The sequence below is a fragment of the Hypanus sabinus genome, chromosome 6, assembly GCF_030144855.1.
Source record: "Hypanus sabinus isolate sHypSab1 chromosome 6, sHypSab1.hap1, whole genome shotgun sequence".
In the NCBI taxonomy this organism is placed as follows: Eukaryota; Metazoa; Chordata; class Chondrichthyes; order Myliobatiformes; family Dasyatidae; genus Hypanus; species Hypanus sabinus.
The window spans coordinates 37,599,487-37,620,088 of NC_082711.1; the positions used below are offsets into that span (position 1 = coordinate 37,599,487).

The 20,602-nt window shown below is 42.2% G+C and overlaps 1 protein-coding gene across 1 annotated transcript; it reads right to left on the minus strand.

The window, feature by feature from the left end:
* Positions 1-1,511: 1,511 nt before the first annotated feature.
* gjd4 (gap junction protein delta 4) lies at positions 1,512-16,124 on the minus strand. Its single transcript, XM_059971439.1, has 2 exons — positions 16,061-16,124; positions 1,512-2,734 (listed from the first exon to the last, which is right to left on the minus strand). The coding sequence occupies exons 1-2, from the start codon at positions 16,122-16,124 to the stop codon at positions 1,512-1,514; spliced, it is 1,287 nt and encodes a 428-aa protein (XP_059827422.1).
* Between the last annotated feature and the right edge of the window lie 4,478 nt (positions 16,125-20,602).

Consider the following 20,602-nt stretch of genomic DNA (forward strand, 5'->3'; position numbering starts at 1 on the left):
ATGGCTAACAGAAACTGTTTCGGGCCGAGACCTTTCGTCAGGACTACATGAAGGGTCTCAGCCTGAAACGTCTACAGTGCTTCTCCCTATAGATGCTGCCTGGCCTGCTGCGTTCCACCAGCATTTTGTGTGTGTGCTTCAGGAAATAAGAAATTTATTGTCCATTGTTATCAGTAATTTAGGCTGGTCATTTAACTTGTTAATGAGAAGTCCCACTCCAATGATATGACAAGAAAAATCTAAACTGATTTCTACGTAATTCTGAGGGGGAGCTACAACTTTGGTAAAGAATGTAAGTAACCAACTTTGGAAGCAGAGAGGTACTGGCCTTCAGTAGTCAGGACACCGAATACAGAGGTTATTCTCCAGCTTTATAAAACCTTGGTTGGACCTCAGCTCAAGTCGTACATGCAGTTCTGGTCACCAAGGTATGAGAAAGATGTGATAGTGCTGAAGAGGATGAAGAGGAGATCCACCAGGACGTTATGAGCAACTCAGTTATGAGGAGAGACTGGAGAAGCTAGAGTCTTTTTTTTTCTGAAGCAGAGAAGAGTAACAGGGGACATAAAATTATAAGTGTAAGCTACAGGAAACTTTTTTCCCGTATCAAAGATAGATAAAACTGGAAATAGATTCACTTTTGGGAAAAAGAGATTCAGGGGGAATATGTAGGGGACCTTCTTCACCTAGAGAGTGGTGACTATTCAAGAGGCAATGCCCGAGAGACTGGCTGAAGCTGGATCACTGACAGTGTCTAGTTAAGCACAGAGGACTATGGACCAAGTGCTAGGTGATTGGGATAATGCAGACGAGTGCCCAAGTGGTCAGCATGGACAAGTTGGGCCAAATGCCCTGTTTTCACAGTGCATGATTCGATGACTCATGTGATTTTGGAGCTTGAAATTAAAGCAGAAAATGCTGGAAACTCCAGCAGGTCAGGCAGCATCTGCAGAGAGAGAAAAGCATTTTTAGATTTGCAGTTTTGTTTGAATTTTTTGTGGGAGTATACCATGGTTCCTACACTAGAACACCAAGTAAAATTTGGAGTCTACATCAATGACTATGCAGCATATCAGGATGTCCTGAGTCTATGAAAAGTACACTATAAAATACTCCAGGTTTTTTGGAGTTTAACGCCAAAATTAGAAACAACCAAATTTATTTGTAAGACATCCAGGATTTAATACAAGTTATAAATTTTTGCTGGTGTTCAAAAGCACTTTAAGGTGATCTTTGTATAAGAACAAGTTCAAGCAGATAACCATCAAGCCATTCAAAGGAGACTTCCAAACTGAGTCTACTGCTCTGGCCGGGTTTCACTAGCATTACTATACATACAGCACCATCTGCTGCTTTCTTGACATAATAACTCTTAGATCAGTTTACACTCGACCAAGCCGAACTACTGTCACTGCACACCACTGCTTCCAAACATGCCTAACAATATCCCAAATGCTAGAAGCACTTCAGCAAAGGTTAATCGTTCTCGCTGAGGATCTTTGACTTCTCCTTTAAACCCATTCAGATTTCTTTCTCCTACCATCCTTGTTGTCTGTAATGCGCATATGGACCAGCCTGTACTCCTCTATCAATTGGCTGTTGCTCGCTGGAGATCCGGCAGACCTCTGCACTGCGTGCTGGCGTAACCTGGAGCCCTGCTGATCTGGCAGCTCCCCTCCGCACCTCTTGAACGAATGAGCGGCGGTTCCTGACACGCTCACGCACAGGGCTGGCTTCTCGGCATCATTGTCAGCCATTCTTCCTGTGGAGGCTGGAGATGGCGCAGTCATGGGGAAATGCGTGTTGTTGCTGTTGGTGTTGGAGAGGGCCATGTTCTCCAACAGTACCTCTGCCTGCTTCTCCTGCCCTGGTTTGGCAGATGCTTCACTGGCAGCACTTGCTCCACTTTCACACCTTTCCCGTACGTGCACACCATACTCTTGGAGCGCCTGGTGTTCAGGAAGCACACAGGTGTCAATTGGGATGTCGTGATAGGGCTCTTCCTGATAAATGTTCGTCATCAGCAACTTCCTCTTCTTGCTTTGCTTCCCGCCCTTCTTAGTGACATAAATTAAATCTACAAAGTTCAGCAAAAACGAGAGCCCAGTAACTCCAAACATAAAGTTAGCCAGAAGAGTTTTCTCAGTAGGTCTGGATGGGTAGCATGTCACTATATTGGCACAAGGATAACTAGAGCAAACAAACTTATTTGGGACAAAAAATCCGAACAAGTAATATTGGCCGACTCCAAATCCTGCTTCCAATAAAGTTCTTAGAAGTAATTGAAGCACATATGCCTCACAAAAATTATGAATTCTTTGCCCTATTCTGAGATCATCACTCACTACTTGGGGTTCACCACAGCCAACCTCTGAACCAGGATTTGTCTCACAGCCTCTGTGTATTAAAGAAGCTCGTCCCACTGGCACCTTTCTGATCGGTGAGGTCTCTGCCAGGTTTTGAGGATGCCGGCAAGGGTGTTTTACATTTTGCAGGGGCAGCCTGTGAGTGACGTAAATAATGAAGATCACTAAAGGCAAACAGAGCACAATGGCCTGTACAAACCAAAATCTGCAGTGAGATATGGGGGAAAAGGCATCGTAGCACACATTGGAGCACCCTGGTTGCATGGAATCGCATGTAAATTTTGTCTGCTCGTCCTGGTACAGAGGGTAGCCAATTCCAATGATTACAAGTAGGCGAAGCAACACGATCACTGTAATCCAGATCTTCCCTGAAAAAAAAAGGAGAGTACAAATATTGCATTCTGACATGCAGAGCACTGTTAATATAGAGAGCAATTTATATTTAGAAGTAAATATTTTAGGGAAGTAATCTTGACACTTGGCAATGAAAATAATGGCACTAGACACGAAAATATTATAATCAGTAATATTTCTACTTAATGAGATTCAAGAGATTTATTCCCTAGTTAAAAAATTGGGAAAAATCATGGGCCTAGAATTATCTAAAATGGCTATTCAATTCAGTTTCAATAAAATATTACCATAAAGGAATATCAGGGACCTGCGAGGAATCTACTTCTCCCTTCCTGTCCTCAATGCATACAATACGCAGAAGCCCCAACACTATGTCGTGGTATTCTGTTGCAAACACCACACATCTGGAATATGATCCACACCTCTGGCCCCTGGAACATGCTTCATATCAGTTAAAGGGGATATTCTTGTGCAGACATTGGAGTCTGGTGCTGGAAACATGGCTCAGGAAGGTTCTATTGATATCCTAGGCCCCCGCCCCCCCCCCCCCCCCATGGCCTACAATGGTCAACCTGACTCCTACTCCCCCATCCATTTGCTCAACTGCACAGATACTCAGGGACACCCTCTATCTTCTTTGATCATGCTGTTCCACACTTCCAGAGCCTTATCCAGGTCCTCCACTTGCAAATCCCAAAACCCAATGCGTTGGCCTAAACCTCAAAGTGCAAAGCCCCAGTTGATGCCCCTACTCTGTGCAACCAGTGCTCGGAGCCAGACCTTGCACTCACTTGCATTCCTTTGAACCCTCTATGGAGGCAAGCAAATGGGGGAAACAGTCTTTCAGCATCTAGCCTGATGTTGAATGCATAATTCCTGGGGTTTTACAGAACCACAGAACTTACAAGAATTGGGGCTGAAAAGGAAAGCTTGTTGGCCTGAATATATAACCTTTCCAGGACCATGTAATTTTTAGGCTAGGCTAGGCCATCATAATTGTCATCATGTGCTATGTGGTATGGTGGAGGCAATCATGGTCTTTGAACGGGATTGTGCTTGGCAAATTTTTCTACAGAACTGGTTTGCCATTGCCCATCCTGGGGCAGTGTCCTGACAAGACAGATGACCCCGGCCATTATCAATACTCTTCAGAGATTGTCTGCCTGGCATCCGTGGTTGCATAACCAGGAGTTGTGATGTGCACCGGCTGCTCATGCGACCATCCACCACTACAGCCTTGGCTTCACGTGACCTTGATCAAGATGCTAAGCAGGTGCTAGACCTTGCCCAAGGGTGACCTGTGGGCTAGTGGAGGGAAGGAGCGCCTTACTCCTCCATTGGTAGAGACATATTTCCACTCCACCACCCTGATAATGGGGCCAATTAATAATCACTTTCAAAGTGCAATAGACAAAATGAAATGTGTTAGAAAAATGCTCTCTGTTATTGAATAGGAGCCACATGAAAACTGAGCAATGAGAATAAATGAAGTTTTGAAATATAACATTAGGACTGATAACTCAATACAAGATTATGCTGGGATATAAACTTTCATGGAAGGTTTCACAGATAATGAACGACTTATTGGAGCCACGGTTATTTTTGTGGTAGATGGAGTTCTATCCAGAAAAGTGTGAAGTAATACACTTTTGGAAGGCTGATTTTGAAGGCAGAGTACAGGGCAGGATTTTTAGCAGTATGGAGGTAGAGAAGGATCTTAGGGTCCGCATCCCTAGAAGTTAATAAGGTCGTTATGGTGTGTTGGCCTTTATTAGTCGGGGGACTAAGTTCAAGGGTGGTGAGGTCATGTTGCAGCTCCATAAATCTCTAGTTAGACCACATTTGGAACATTGTGTTCATTTCTGGACGCCTGAATATAGGAAGGATGTGGAAGCTTAACAGAGGTTTCGGAGGAGATTGACCAGGATGCTGCCTGGATGAGAGAGCATGTCCTATGAGGATAGGTTGAGTGCACTGGGATTTTCTCTTTGGAACAAAGGAGAATGAGGGGTGAATTGATAAACATATGTAGGATGATAAGAGGCAATTATAGCACAGAAATGGCCAATACAAAGCAACATATTTTAAGATTATTCGAGGGAAGTATGGGGGGGGGGGGGTGGGGGAGGATGTCAGAGAGTGGTAAGTGTGTGAAATGCACTGCCAGGGATAGTTGTAGAGGTGGAGACATTAAGGAAGGTCAAGAGATGCTTAGATAGGCACACAGATGAAGGAAAAATGGAAGGAAGTATTAGATTCACCTTGGAGTAGGGTAAAAGGTTGGCTGAAGGCCCTGTACTGTAATGTATGTTCTATGTTCAGCGGCCTGCAATCATAGTGAGGCCTGATTAATACATTATAGTTTCACCTCCCACCTAGCAGGCAGGTAAATGTGGTCACAACCGTGTGCACATTAACACTCAGTGTTATAGAGTGATTGTGGCTAAGGGGGTGTGGAGAGGCTAGTGATCAATCTTTGACAGAGCTGAAGATTTCATGTTTGGGACATATTTTAATACTCCATCCTTGTCCTTAAGGCATAAAAATTGATCCAGTTATCTTGTGGACCCAGCATCCCTTCCTCTATTTCATCTTCAAGTTTTCCATCACAAGGAAAGAGTTCATTTCCAGTCATATTGAAGAATCCCTATTTAAATATGTTAATATGTCCTACTATGACACAGAACAACCCCCAAATGTGCATCGCACCAAAAATTAAACAGGTGTGCAGCAGGATGAATGCTGAATATTTTGCTTTTTAACCCATTCAAAAATGAGCGAAGAAGAGAATCTGGGTTAAAAAGCAAAATCTTGTTCACAATATTAGAAATGTTGTCTAGGTCCAGAATTCTCTGATCCAGCAAACCAGTCAACCTGTTGGCTTTTGGAAGGGACAGCTTGTCTGGTGACTTAATAAAGATGTCGTTGTTTCTGAAGCACAAAATAAAAGCCTGAAAGCAAGAAATAGCATGAATATTTAAACAAATAGTATAAAATAGGATTCAGCTGCTAAGCATAAGCCATCACCAACTCCCACCCCCACTGAATATTACAAATGTCGGACCAAGTACTCCCGATATCTGGGAACATTCTTGAAAATATATGCATTCTCAGAAATCCTCGATTTTGAAATTTTGTGAGAAATTAAGCAGAATTGCAAATTAGCTCCAAGGTTTCTTCATCTAGCCAGTAATTCCTATCCCTCTACTCATCACTGAAAGATGCATACTCCTGAACAGATGTTGTTAACATGTGAATTTACAAAGTGGCTGCTGGTTTAGCCAAAGTTGATTCATCCTTTCTTTATTCTGTATTTACTGTCAAGGACTGTTTGGTACAAATGAGGAATGGAACCCTGATTAACTGCAATTACCAAACACAAATAAGGTCAAGTTGGTGTACATGACCACTTCTTCAGAAAAGTACAAAGGCAAATCTTACAGCAAATTGCTCAAGTGTAAGAAGAAGTAATACTGATGACAAAGTAAACTTAAGATAGTCTGTCATCTGGTTTCATTTTTTTTCTTGGTAGGTATTTCTAAACTAGTTCTTCACGGATTAACAAAACTGAAATATTACAAGATCATAAAAATATAAAAGACCTTTTTATCAGATGAAATCAAAAAAAAAGGAAGAAAATGTCAAAAACATGCAGCATGGCAGGCAGCACCTGTGGAAAGAGAAACAGGGTTAACAGTTAGGATTGTGAGACACTTTGTCAGATTTATGTTATTTGCAGTTGTTAGTATTTCTCATTCTGGAGTCTCCAATTCTTCTCCTCTGTGAGCAATTACCAGTTCAGTAATTTACCTGGCCTGGATTTGATGTAACTACAGATCTACTGTGATAAAGTCTTAATTAGATGTGGATAATAAATGCAGAGGTCCCATTAATGAATTAAAAACGGACGCATTTTGCTGGCAGCCATTCCACTTTCCTCCACCACCATCCTTAGATTTGGCTCGGTTGCTATGTCCTCGTATATTATCTGGGATTTTGCTCATTAGGGAGATACAAGTATTTTTTTCAAATTAGCTTTATTTATCACACGTTCATCAAAACATACAGTAAAACATGTTGCTTGTGTCAAATCAACTCAGTGAGGTTGGTTCTGGGAAGCCTACACATGTTGCCAATGCTTCCAGCACCAACATAACATTCCACAGCTCACTAACCCCAACCATACGTCTTTAGAAAGTGGAAAAAACTGGAGCATCTGGAGGAAATCCATGCATTCACATGGAGAAAATACAAACTCCCTACAGGCAGTGGGGGGAATTGAACCGTGATAGCTGATTAATGTGTTACCGTGCCACCTTACATTTTGTTGCATTCTCAGCTATTATTGTTGCTTATAGTTTCCTAACATTAGCTAATTATAGAAATTATGACTGACTTCTTCCCAGATATGGACCTCAATTTTACACAATGAATCACATTCCACAGGCTGAGCTATTGGGAGCTTTATTTCAAAAATACCATCAGGAATGCAAGTTTCTTCAATTAATTTAGTATCCTGGCAACATGAAGTATACAAGCTCAGTGTAAATCTATTATCAGGGTGCATACCATATATGTATATACTGTATACTACCCTGAGATTCATTTTCTTGCAGGCATTCACAGTAAATACAAAGAAACACAATGGTATCATTTAAGAACTATACACAACGAATGTAGACAAAAAACCGAAATGCAAAATACATCAAAACAAATGCTAAAAAGAAACAATAAATAAATAAATAGATAGATAAGTAAGTGACAAATATCAAGGACATGAGCTGTAGAGTCTTTAAAAGTGAGTCCTTAGGTTATGAAATCAGTTCACTGCTGCGGTGAGTGAAGTTATCCCATCTGGTTCAAAAGTCTGATCATTGAGGGGTAACAACTGCTTCTGAACCTGGTGATATGGGACTTGAGGCTCCTGTACTTCCTTCCTGATGGCAGCAGCGAGAAGAGAGCACAGTCTGGATAGGGGTGGGGGATGGATTCCTTGATAATGGATGCTGCCTTCCTGTTACAGTGCTCCTTGTACATATAGCACAATAGTAGGAAGGGCTTTACCTGTGATGGACTGGGCTGAATCCAGAACTTAAGGACATTGGTGTTCCCAAACTGGGCCAAGATGCAAGCAGCCAATATACTCTCCACCGCACATCTACAGAAGTTGGTCGAAGTTTTAGATGACATGTCAAGTTTTTGTAAACTTCTAAGATAGTAGAGGCGCTGTCACTTACCTGCTGGACCCAGGAGTGACCCTCTGAGATAATAACGCAAAGGAATTTAAATTTGCTGACCCTCTTCACCCTGTGATCCCTGATGAGAACTGGTTCATGGACCTTTGGTTTCCTCTTCCTGCCGTCAATAATCAGCTCGTTGATTTTGCTAATGTTGAGTGAGAGGTTGTTACTGTGGCACCATTCAGCCAGATTTTCAATTTCCCTCCTAAATGCTGATTGGATGCCACCTTTGATTCAGCCAACATTGGTATCATCACCAAACTTAAATACTTAGCCTCACAGTCACAAGTATAAAGCGAGCAGAGCAAGGGGCTAGGCTCATAGCCTTGGAGTACACTTGTACTGATACTGAGGAGATGTTGCCAATCCAATCTGGCTGGGGTTGGCAAATGAGGAAATTGAGGATCCAGTTGCACAAAGGTGTATTGAAGCCTAGGTCGTGGAGCTTTATTGATTAGTTTTGAGGGGATGATAGTGTTGAATGCACAGCTGTAGTCAATGAAGATTATCTTCATTGTTCAAACGTTCCAGGGCTGAGTGAAGAGCCAATAAAGTGGCATCTGCCATTTCATGTAGACAACTGATTACATTTTTATGTATGGATAATGAGGTTATGCATTCTCAGTTTGAAGTTGTCATTTATGAAATATATTTATATTGGAGATGCAGTATCATCCAAAGAATTGGAAGTGGGGCTTAGCATATGCCCCATGGCAAAGGGAGCAACGGATAGAAAATAAATTCAACTTACTCAGAACGCAGAGTCTAAAGAGGACAACCAGAAATGGCAACACATTTGCCCAGTAATCGCAGGGTGTCACTCCATAAAAAAAGTATTAAATAATCCATAAATTATGGACATAAATCAAGTATAATTCACAAAGCAGTGTGCCTGATAGGGGAATTTCTCAGACATCTGTGTTCTGTCTGGCCATAATGTTGTCAAATTATGATACCGCAGTTAGTGTTGTTTTGTTGCTAATGTTTTTACTTACGGGTGACAGCATTAGTTAAAAAAAAGATAATTTATTACTTGAAGCTAGGAAAGCTTTAATTAGGATAATTAATGAAAACATGTGAGTTTGTATAACATTCTAGTTTTAACTGGATTGAACGCATGTTCCCTTTTTAATGCATGGAATATTACCAATTTTCTATCCCTCCCAGAGTCTTGACTCTGTTCCCTCAAAGGGACTTTTTAAAAACTGGGTTGAGGAGCATATGGTTGCACTGAGGTCTGGACTCCATCTGAAGTTAAGGGCATTTGATTGAGATTGGGAATTCAGGCAAGGCATGGGCTTTTCTTATACAAAGTCAAACACCGTACACAGACACAGAATACAAAGGTGCAAGGAAGTAATCTGGCAAAGAGTAGAAGAATGCATTGGAAAAAGTGGGACACAAGAGACAGAGAAAGAAGCCTAGAACCTCATTCACAAATGCCCAGACATTACCTCAAGGTAAATTTAGTGATTTATTAAACAGCAGAACTGTGGATTGGTTATCAGTGAAACTACAAAACACTGAACACTTCTTGAACTTTCACATCCATCTTTCAAACTTTCCATCTTGTTGAACCTATTGCACCAAACCAACCAGGCTTTCGCTATCAAATGCAGACATTCTCTGGTTACAGTAGTCTGGGGAGTTTGGGTCACTCAACAGATTTTGAGATCACCAGGAAACAGTCACTTTAATTGCCGTTTTTGTTATTTTTAATGGCTAAGTCAAGGGAAGTCAAAGGCAGCATTAAAGCAAAAGAAAGGGCATAACATTTCACAAAAATTAGTGTGAGGCTAGAGAAATGCAAAGCTTTTTAAAAACAAGGAAGGCAAAAAAGCAATAAGGAGAGAAAAGATGAAATATGAAAGTAAGCTAGCCAATATAAAAGAGGATATCAGCAATTTTTTCAAATACATAAAGAGTAAAAAAGCGAGTAGCAAGAGTAGATAACAAACTGCTTGAAAATTATGTTAGAGAGGTAGCAAAGGGAAACAAAGGAATTCCAGGTGAACTCATTCAGTGTTTTGCATCAGTCTTCACAATTAGTATGCCAGAAATTCACAAGTACCAGGGAGCAGAAGTGAGTGTTGTTACTATTACTGAGGAGAAAGTGCTTGGGAAGATGGAAAGTCAAAGTAAGATAAATCACCTGGATCACACCCCAGAGTTCTGAAGAAGGTAGCTGAAGAGATTATGGAGGCACTAATATTTGATCTTTCAAGAAGCTATATTCTGGAATGGTAGTGGAGGAATGGAAAATTGCAGATGCCGCTCAAATCTTCAAGAGAGTGAAGCAACATACATGAAGTTACAGGTCAGCTGGCCAGACTCAAAGCCATAAGCTCCCAGATCCCAGTCAACCCCCATACACCTGCCTTTTCACCATATCCTTTGATGCCCTAACCAGTCAGGAAAGAATCAACTTTTGCCTTAAATACACACATGGACTTGACCTCCACTGCAGTCTGTGGCAAAGCATTCCACAGATTTACAACTCTCAGCCTAAAAAAATTCCTCCTTACCTCTGTTCTAAAGGGTTGTCCCTCAATTGTGAGGCTGTGCCCTCTAGTTCCGGATATCCCCAACACAGGAAACATCCTCTCTACATCCACCCTATCTGGTCCTTTCAACATTTGGTAGGTTTCAATGAGCTCCTCCTGAATTCTTCTAAATTCCTGTGAGTACTGGCTGAAATCTGCCAAATGCTCCTCATATATTAACCCTTTCATTCCTGGAATCATCCTTGTGAACCTCCTCTGGACTCTCCCCAATGACAACACATCCTATCTGAGATATCAGGCCCAAAGCTGTTGACAATATTCTTAAGTGTGGCCTGACTAGTGTTTTAGCATTATCTCCTTGCTTTTATACTCTGTTCCCCTTGAAATAAATGCCAGCATTGCATTTGCCTTCTATACCACAGACTCAACCTGTAAGTTAACCTTCTGGAAGTCTTACACGAGGACTCCTAAGTACCTCTTCACCTCTGATATTTGAACCTTCTCCCCATTAAGATAATAGTCCACACTATTGTTCCTTTTGCAAAAATGAATTATCACACATTTTTCAAAACTGTATTCCATCTGCCACTTTTTTGCCCATTCTTTCAATTTATCTAAGTCCTGCTGCAATCATATTGCTTCCTCAGCACTACCTACCCCTCTACCTATCTCCGTATCATCCGCAAACTTTGCCACAAAGCCGATGATTCCAATATTTAAATCACTGATAAACAATTTGAAAAACATTGGTCCCAATACTGACTCCTGAGGAACATCACTAGTCACCATGAGCCAACCAGAAAAGGCCCCTTTTATTCCCACTCGCAGCCTCCTGCCTGTCAGCCATTCCACTACCCATGCCACTTTCTTTGTTGTAACGCCATAGCATTTTATCTTGTTAAGCAGCCTCATGTGTGGCACTTTATCAAAAGCTTTCTGAAAATCCAAGTAAATGACAACCACTGCCTCTCCTCTGTCCACCCTTCTTGTTACTTCCTCGAGTACTCTAACAGATTTGTCAGGCAAGATTTCCCTGACTTTGACTTATTTTATCATTATTCTCCATGTACCTGAAACCTCATCCTCAGTAATAGACTCCTACACCTTCCCAACCACTGGCCCATAATTTCTTTTCTTTTGCCAACCTCCCTTCATAAGGAGTGTAGTGACATTTGCAATCTTCCAGTCCTCCAGGACCATGCCAGAATCAAACGATTCTTGAAAGATCATAACCAAGCATCTGTTATCTCTTCCTCAACCTCTCTCAGGACCCCAGGATGAAGTCCATCAGGTCCAGGTGACTTATCCACCTTAAGACCTTTGAGTTTGCTTAGCACATTTTCCTTTGTGATGGCAATGGCACTCACCCCTGCTCCTGGCACTCATGGACCTCTGGCACACTGCCAGTGTCTTCCACAATGAAGACTGAAGGAAAGTACCCATTAAGTTCATCTGCCATTTCTTTGTCCCCTATTACTACCTCACCAGCATCATTTTCCAGTGGTCCAATATCAATTCTTCATATAATGGATAAAAAAACTTTTGGTATCCTGCTTTATATTATTGGCTAGTTGCACTCATAGTTCATCTTTTCCCTTCTTATAGCTTTTTTAGTTGCCTTTTGTTGGATTTTAAAAGCTCCCCAATCACCCAACTTCTCACTCACTTTTGCTACATTATATGCCCATTCCTTGGCTTTCATGCAGTTCTTAACTTCCTTTGTCAGCCATGTTGCCTACCCCTGCCATTTGAGAACTTCTTCCTCTATGGGGCATATCTATCCTGTGCCTTGTGAAATATTCCCAGAAACTTCAGCCATCCCTGCTCCTGCTGTCATCCCTGCCAGTATCCTCCTCCAATCCACCTGGGCAGGCTCCTCTCTCATGTCTCTGTAATTCTTTCTATCCCAGTGTGATACAGATACATGTGAATTATGCTTCTCCCTCTCAAATTGCCATATGAATTCAATCATGTCATAATCACTTCAGTACTTATCAAGAAGCTCATTATTATGGATGAGGATTCAGGGAACTTGGAGGCACATGGTAAAGTAGGTCAAAGTCAACATATTTTCCTTAAGAGGAAATCTTGCCTGAAAAAATAGTTGGAATTCCTTGAGGAAATAACAGTTATGATGGACAAGGGAGAGTCAATGGATGCTGTTTGCTTGGATTTTCAGCCGGTCTTTGACAAGGTGCCACACATGAGGCTGCTAAACAAGATAAGAACTCATGGTATTACAGGAAAGATACTAGAATGGATAGAAGAACAGACAAAATTGCTTAAGGAACTCAGCAAATCAGATAGCATCTATGGAAATGAATAAAAATTCAATGTTTCAGGCCGAGACCCTTCTTCAGGTCTGGAAAGGAAGGAAAAAGATGCCAGTATAAAAGAGTGGGGAAAGGGAAGAAGGACTAGCTCAAAGATGATAGGTGAAGCCAGGTGAGCAGGAAAGATAAGACGCTGGAGAAGAAGGATTCTGATAGGAGAGGAGAATGGACCATGAAACAAGGGGAAGAAGGAGGTGATAAGCAAGTGAGGAGAAGAGGTAAGAGGCCTGAATAGAAGACAAGGGAAGGGGAAAGGAAGTTTTACTTGAAGGAGAAATTGATGTTTGTGGCATCAGGTTGGAAGCTACCCAGATGGAATATGAGGTGTTGCTCCTCATCCTGAGAGTGGCCTCATCATGGCAAAAAAGGAGGCCATGGACTGACATGTTGGAATAGGAATGGGAATATGAATTAAAATGGTTAGCCACTGGGAAATTCCACTCTCAGCAGATGGAGTAGAGGTGCTTGTCAAAGCAGTCCCCAATTTACGTCAGGTTTTACCATTGCAGAGGTGGCCACATCAGGAGCACCAGATACAGTTCACAACCCCAACAGATCTGCAGGTGAAGTGTTGCCTTTCTTGGAAGGACATTTGGTGGCCTGAATGGAGGTCTGTAAGAAGGTTGAATGAGCAGGTGTAGCAATCCAGTTGCTTGCTGGGTTATGCGCCAGGAGGGAGGGAGATTAGTGATGATGGATGAATGAACAAGGGAACCATGGATGGAATGATCTCTGCAGAAACTGTAGAGAGGAAATAAAGATGAGTTTGGTGGTAGGATCCCATGAAGATGGCAGAGAATGATCTGTTGAATGCAGAAGCTAATGAGGTGGTAAGTGAGGTTAAGAGAACAAGAGGTGGTGTAAAGATGGTGTGAGTTCCATACAAAATGCTGGAAGAACTCAGCAGGCCAGGTAGTATCTAAAGAAATTAATAAACAGTCGATGTTTCATGCTGAGACCCTCCTTCAGGATTGACTGACTGGCAAGAGGCAAAGAGTGGGAATAAAGGGGGCCTTGTCTGGTTGGCTGATGACGAATAGTGCTATTTTGAAAGGGTAAGTGTTTGGACTGCTTCATTTCATGTTATATGTCAATAATCTGGATGATGGACTTGATAGTCCTGTGGTGACATTTGTGGACAATACAAAGGTTGGTGGAGGGACAGGTAGTGCTAAGAAAGCTGGGGAGTCTGCAGAAGGACTTGAATAGCTTAGGAGTATAGGCAAAGAATTGGCAGATGGAATACAATGAATGGAAGTGAATAGTCAAGCACTTCGGTATGAGGAATAAAGGTGTAGCCTATTTTCTAAATGGCACCAAACTGAGATCTCAAAAGTGCAGGGGGACCTGGGAGTGCTAGTGCCAGACTCCGTGTTTGCATTTATTTCAAGGGGAATAGAACATAAAGTCAAGAATGTACTGCTGAGGTTTTATAAGGCATTGGTTAAACTTCATTTCAGAGTACTGTGAGCAGTTTTGGACCCCTTATCTAAGAAAGGATGTGATGGAATTGGGGAGGGTCCAGAAGAGGTTCAATAGTATGACTCTGGGAATGGAAGGGTTAATGTAAAGGAGCATTTAGTGGCTCTGAGCCTGTTCTCACTGGAATTTAGAAGAATGAAGGGGGGGTGGTTGAGGGATGGGGGGTGTGGAGGTAATTCTCATTGAAACCTAACAAATATTATGGAGATGTTTCCAGTAGCAGGGGAGTTTAGGACCATGGGGCACATCCACAGAGTTCAAGGACATCCCTTTAAAACAGAGATAAGGAGAAATTTCTTTAGCGTGAGTGTGGTGAATTTGTGGAATTCATTGCCACAGACATCTGTAGAGGCCAAATCATTTGGTATATTTAAAGCGGAGGTTAATAGACTCTTGATTAGTAAGGGTGTCAAAATTTACAGGGAGGAGGCAGAATAGGGTTGAGAGAAAAAAATAAATCTCTCCTGCTTGAATGGTGGAACAGACTCGATGGCCTAATTCTGCTCTTCCATCTCATGGTGTTATGGTCCAGGTTATATTTTAAATTAAAAAGCTTTCTCAATTAACTTACAGTGTTCGGTGTTTTCCTTAGCTCCATTTTCCAACGACAAGTTTAAATCTGCATGCAGTGGATTGAAATTGGGAAGCCATTTGATCTCAACTTGACATAAAAAGGGCAAGCAACATTAATCTCCTTTGTACAATTATATAATGAGATTTACCAAGAGAGGAAACCAATAATCATGCATTCAAATTGAGTGCTGAAAGCAATTGGGGAGAGGAAGATAATAGATTATAAACATATATTAACAATAAATTTGCAAGCAAAAAACTTCATTAATTTTGACACTTCCTGAATATATGGTTTCTTATTTGTTTAGCACATCATCATCACTATGGGCCATGTCTTATGGCTAGCAATCACGGTCCCATGCCCATGATTGTTCCGGGTAAATGTGGTTTGTCATTGCCTTTTTCTTTACAAGACGGGTGACCCCAGCCATTATCGATACTCTTCAGAGATTGTCTGCCTGGCGTCAGTGGTCGCCAGCTGCTCGTGCGACCACCCGCCACCTGTCCTCATGGCTTCAAGTGATCCTGATGGGGGGCTAAGCAGGTGCCACACCTTGCCCAAGGGTGACCTGCAGCCCAGTGAAGAGAACTGACGCCTTACCTCTCCTTTGCTGGAAATGAATCTTCACCTCGCCACTCGTATTTAGCGCAATAGAATCAAAAAGACAAATTACCACATCAAAAATATATCACTTTGAAAGACTTTTCTCTTTCCATCGACGCCGCCCGATTTGCTCTGTGAGGTACTGTAGAAGTAGGAAAGATTTTACTAAAACGATGCACTTCATAGTAATATCATCCACGCTAGCAGCCGTGAGGATGTGTTGATCACTAGATCCATTACCGAAGAAACTAAACAAAAATAATCGTTGCGACAGTTTATCTGTACGGAGCGCTATAATGTTTAGAGCACGGATGGAGAGTTCCCCGTCTATCGTGTGTGTATCGGCAAAAATATTGAACTTTCTGTCGCCTCCTGGGTCTCCACTGCCACTCTTCAGGCACTTCACCAGCTCCCTTTTAAAGTTAATGAAAGCCTCTGACAGCGTCACCCTCTAGAGGCAGTGAGTTCCATCCCCTCACTACTTTGTGAATGAAAAAGAGTCGCATCAACGCCCCTCTGGTACCTTCCACAATTAAATCTGTTATGCAGTTAGATCTTAAAACAGGACAACGTATCTTCAATCCACCGGTAATGTCTCACTCACCGACTACCGTGAGGTTGTAGTTGAAGGCGAGAGTCAGCAAGCCAAGATTGTCCAGTCTTCCCATGGCCAACAGTTCACAGGTCACCCTCAGGAGAAAATCCAAGCAAAATTACCTCTCTGGTCAGGCTGAAAGAAAAAAAAGTAAAACGTGTCTTTGTTTTCGCCCTTTTATCGAATTTACGATGTTATTTTTAAAATAATGAATACAGTTACGGGAGATTGTTCCCTCTGCAGCTGTCTGCAAACCCAAGGCAAAGCAGCTCCACTCTGTCACCTTCGCCGGCTCCCTCCTGGGTGACAACTGCACAGACAATAGAGCTTCCGCGTATCCCTCCCACTGAGGGCTATTCTTACCGACCAAAGGCATTCCTGCATCCTGACAGATCCTAGATATTTTGGTGCAGCCCATTTGGAGAAAATAATAGAATCCGCGGGATTAAATTGGATTACTAGAGTATTCCCTTTGACCGTCGTGTAAAACAGAAAATAGCTTGCTCCTCTCAATTCCAGGACAGAACCCAACCTAATCTTGAAAGTCAGGAAGGTAAAACAAAGTAGTGAAATTTCTATCGATTTACATAGTGAATTTTGTTTATATATTGGTTTAAATACTTGATGTATACCACGTTATACTTGTTCTATTACAACAGGACTTTGAACTGTTTAATTATCTGTAAGTGCTTTGGAACTTTGATAGGGAGATAGAACTGCAAGTTTTACTTGTTTTGCAAACTGGAGTCCACCAGTCCATTCTAGTTAACCAATCCAAATATTTTCAATTTTCCATTATATAAACAAACTGATGGTATGTATTTCCCCTCTCCACCTCCATCTACCCATCACTCATACACTCTTTCCAATAGTTCCCCTCCCCTCCTTTATTCAATCCTCCGCCTTCCTGTCCTGTAAGATGCCATCATCTTTCAACCTTTTGTCATTTCCATTTATCACCTCCTAGCCTCTGACATGATTCTTACTCTCCTTCCTCCCTCATCAGCCAATCATCCTCCCATAGCTAGATTCACCTATCAATTGCCAGATCCTACTCCACCCCTTTCCACCACCATGTTATAATGCCTTCCTCCCTCTTTCTTTCCTATCCTGATGAAGCATCTTGACCTGGAATGTCAATTGTCCATAAGACCATAAGACATAGGAGCAGAATTAAGCCACTCAGCCCATCGAGTCAGTTCTGCCATTCCATCATGGCTGATCCCGGATCCCACTCAACTCCATACACCTGCTTTTTGCCATATCCTTTGATGCCCTAACAATCAGGAAATTATCAATATACCCAGAGACTTGGCATCCACAGCAGTCTGTGACAGAGCATTCCACAGATTTACTACTCTCAGGCTAAAACAATTGCTCCTTACCTCTGTTCTAAATGGCTGCCCCTCAATTCTGAGGCTGTGCCCTCTAGTTCTGGATACCCCACCATAGGAAACATCCTCTCCACATTCACCCTATCTAGTCCTTTCATCATTCAGTAGGTTTTAATGAGATCTCCACGTATTCTTCTAAATTCCAGTAAGAACAGGCCCTAAGCTGCCAAATGCTCCTCATATGCTAACCTCTTCATTTCTGAAATCATCTTCATGAATCTCCTCCAAGGCCCTGCACAATAGAGAGCATTAATTAATATCAACTCCGTACTGTTGGGGGTCCTGGTCACAGGTCACTGAAAACACTTTGACAATTCACTTTGATGGCACCCCCACTTCATCACTGGCAACAAATAGGGACCTGAAAGACTAGAGAATACTAATGTAGTACCATTAGAAGAGTCATAAAAAGAAGCCAAGAAGCTACAGGCAGGTGAGTCTGGATAACTTGCTGGAGGGTGTCCTGAGGGACAGGATCTAGCAACTTTCGGAGAGACAGGGTTTGGTTCAGGACATTGCGCGCGTTGGACCTCTGTGTGGGAAATCTCGTCTGACAAGTCTCAAGGTGGTAACCAAGTAGGCAGGTGAGGCTAGGGTAGTTGATATAGTACCTGTATAAATTTTGGCAAAGCTTTTGATAAGGACCCCAGTGTAAGGTGGTCTGGAAGGTTAGACCACATGTGATCCGGGGGAGATAACAGACTGGCTTCATAACTTTGCAGTGGTAGGAAGCAGTGTGACATTGAAGGGTTGTTTCTCAGACAGAGATCTATGTCTAGTGATGTTGCACGAGGGTCAGTTGCTTGTAATTTCTATAAATGATTTGGATGTGTATGTACAAGGCACGCTTAGTAAATTTGTGGATGACACTGAAAGAAGTGGTGTAGAATGTCATGAAAATTTACAGGGTGACTTCAATCAGTTACGTACAAGTGATTGACAAATAATGGCTTTTAATCCAGATAAATGTGTGGTATTGCATTTTGGGAGATCAAACCAGAGTAAGAATTATACAGTGAACGGCAGGGCCCTGGGGAGCACTATGGAACTAATACACCGAGGAATGCGAGTGCATAGTTTGCTGGAAGTGCCGTCACAGATAGAGAGGGTGAAGAAGGCATTTGGATGGGCATTCAGCACAGGAGTTGGGAAGTTGTGTTGCAATAATCAGAGGCTTTGGTGCGGCTGCAGTTGGAGTATTGTATACAGTTTTGATCACCCTGTTATATGAAAGAGTTTTTTAAAAAAAGTACAAAGAAGATGAACCAGGATGTTTTCTGGACTTGGGGCTTGAGTTATAAGGAGGGGTTGCATGGACTCCTACATTCTAGGGAATAATCTTCCAGAACTTTATTCCCTGCAATGTAAGATATTGAGGAATCACTTGATGAAGGCATATAAGATTATGAAGAGCCTAGACAGGGTGAAAGAACATAGTCACTTTCCCAGGAAGAGGGTGCTAAAACAAGAGGGCATAGGTTTAAGATCTATAGCGTGAGATTTAAAAGGGACATCATGGGCAGCTCTTCATGTAAAGAGTGGTGTGTATTTGAAATGAGCTGCCAGAAACAGAGGTTAAGGTGAGCTCATTAGCAACAATTAAGAGCCACATATTTCATGGACTATGTGCCAAATGTGAACAGACGGGATTAGATTGCTAGGAAACACAGTCAACATGGACAAATTGGGCTGAAGGACCTGTTTCTATGCTGTATAGCTCAATGACTGTATCAGGTTTCTCTTTTATCTCCTTTGCTCCAAGGTACACAAACATGAACCAGTCTCTAATGCAGTGATTATATTCATAGACTGGTATTTAAGAGTAATTGAGCTCTAATCAGTCTCAGAATTGAATAAAATAGAGAAATAAAAAGTTGAGATGAACAAGAACAAAAATACATTTGGTTTACTCAAGACCTTTAGGGAAGGAAGTCTGCTTCCTTCCACAATCATACTAACATTCCCTTAAACGTGCTCATGAAAAATGGGTAGTAATTGCAATTTTGAAACACCAAAAAAATTACTGAGATACAACCTTGTAACAGACTGTACAAAAATCTGTCATCCACACAGACTGCAACTCCAGGCAACTGAGTCGCAATTACACTTACAACTCTGTTGCATTGCTTGCTCTGATGACTGGTTACATTCACTTCGGTGGGACAGTGTTGCAGCCTGTGGAGTAGAACTCACAGCTTCCACAACCCTGTATCAATCTATATTCACATCTGTAAGATCACCCCTCATTCTCCTATGCTCCATGAATCAAATCCCAACCTGCCCACCCTCTCTCCATAGCTCTGCTCTTCGAGCACTGGCAACATGCTCAGAAGTCTCCCCTGCATTCTTTCCAACATAAATGCCACTTCTGCTGCAGCAGAACAAAATATTAAAAATGCAGCCTCACCAACATCTTGTACAACTGTAACATAACATGCCAACTTCTATACTTGTGCCCTGTTTGATGAAGGCCACATACACCACCTTGTCTATCTACACACCACTATCAGGGAACTGTGTACTAATGCTTCTAGTCCCCTCTGTCTTCCAATACACTTACAGGACCAAACTTTCACTGCATAAGTCCTACTCTCAGTTATCTTCCAAAAATGAAAGGCTCATGCCTATTTAAATTAAATTCCATTTGCCTCTCCTCAGCACTTTTAGCCAGCTGATCAAAATCCCTTTGTAAAACATGTTTATGACACCACCAATTTTAGTGTCATTTTAAAACTTAATATACATTCCCAAGGTTTTGAAGGCTCTGCTCAGATGGACCGGCTATGTGATCCGCACGGATGAGTCCAGAACGCCGCGTCAGTTGTTCTACGGAGAACTGGAGCAGGGCAACCATGCCCAAGGTCGCCCAAAGAAGAGGTACAAGGACAACCTCGTCAAACCTTAAGTGGACCAAACTCCAGCCCCGCAACCTCGAACACATTGCTGCTGATCGGTCCAAGCGGCGCAATCTATGCTCCAAGGCAGCAAACAACTTCCAAGCCAACTGGCGCATGCAGCGCCTCAAGGCGAGTCAAGAAAGACACAGGAAGGCATCCACTCCTGCCCCAACAGGCGGTGCTCCTTACCCCATCTGCAACCACATCTGCGCTTCGGACTTCGGCCTCAGAAGTCATATGTGTGCCCACAGACGTTGACT

Bases quoted from the DNA above. Each gene is read 5' to 3' on its own strand.
- gjd4 (XM_059971439.1), bottom strand. From the start codon at position 16,124: ATGGGAAGACTGGACAATCTTGGCTTGCTGACTCTCGCCTTCAACTAC. The intron at 2,735-16,060 runs GTGAGTGAGACA...TTTTTTTTTCAG, and splicing joins CTACAACCTCACGGTAGTCG to GGAAGATCTGGATTACAGTG.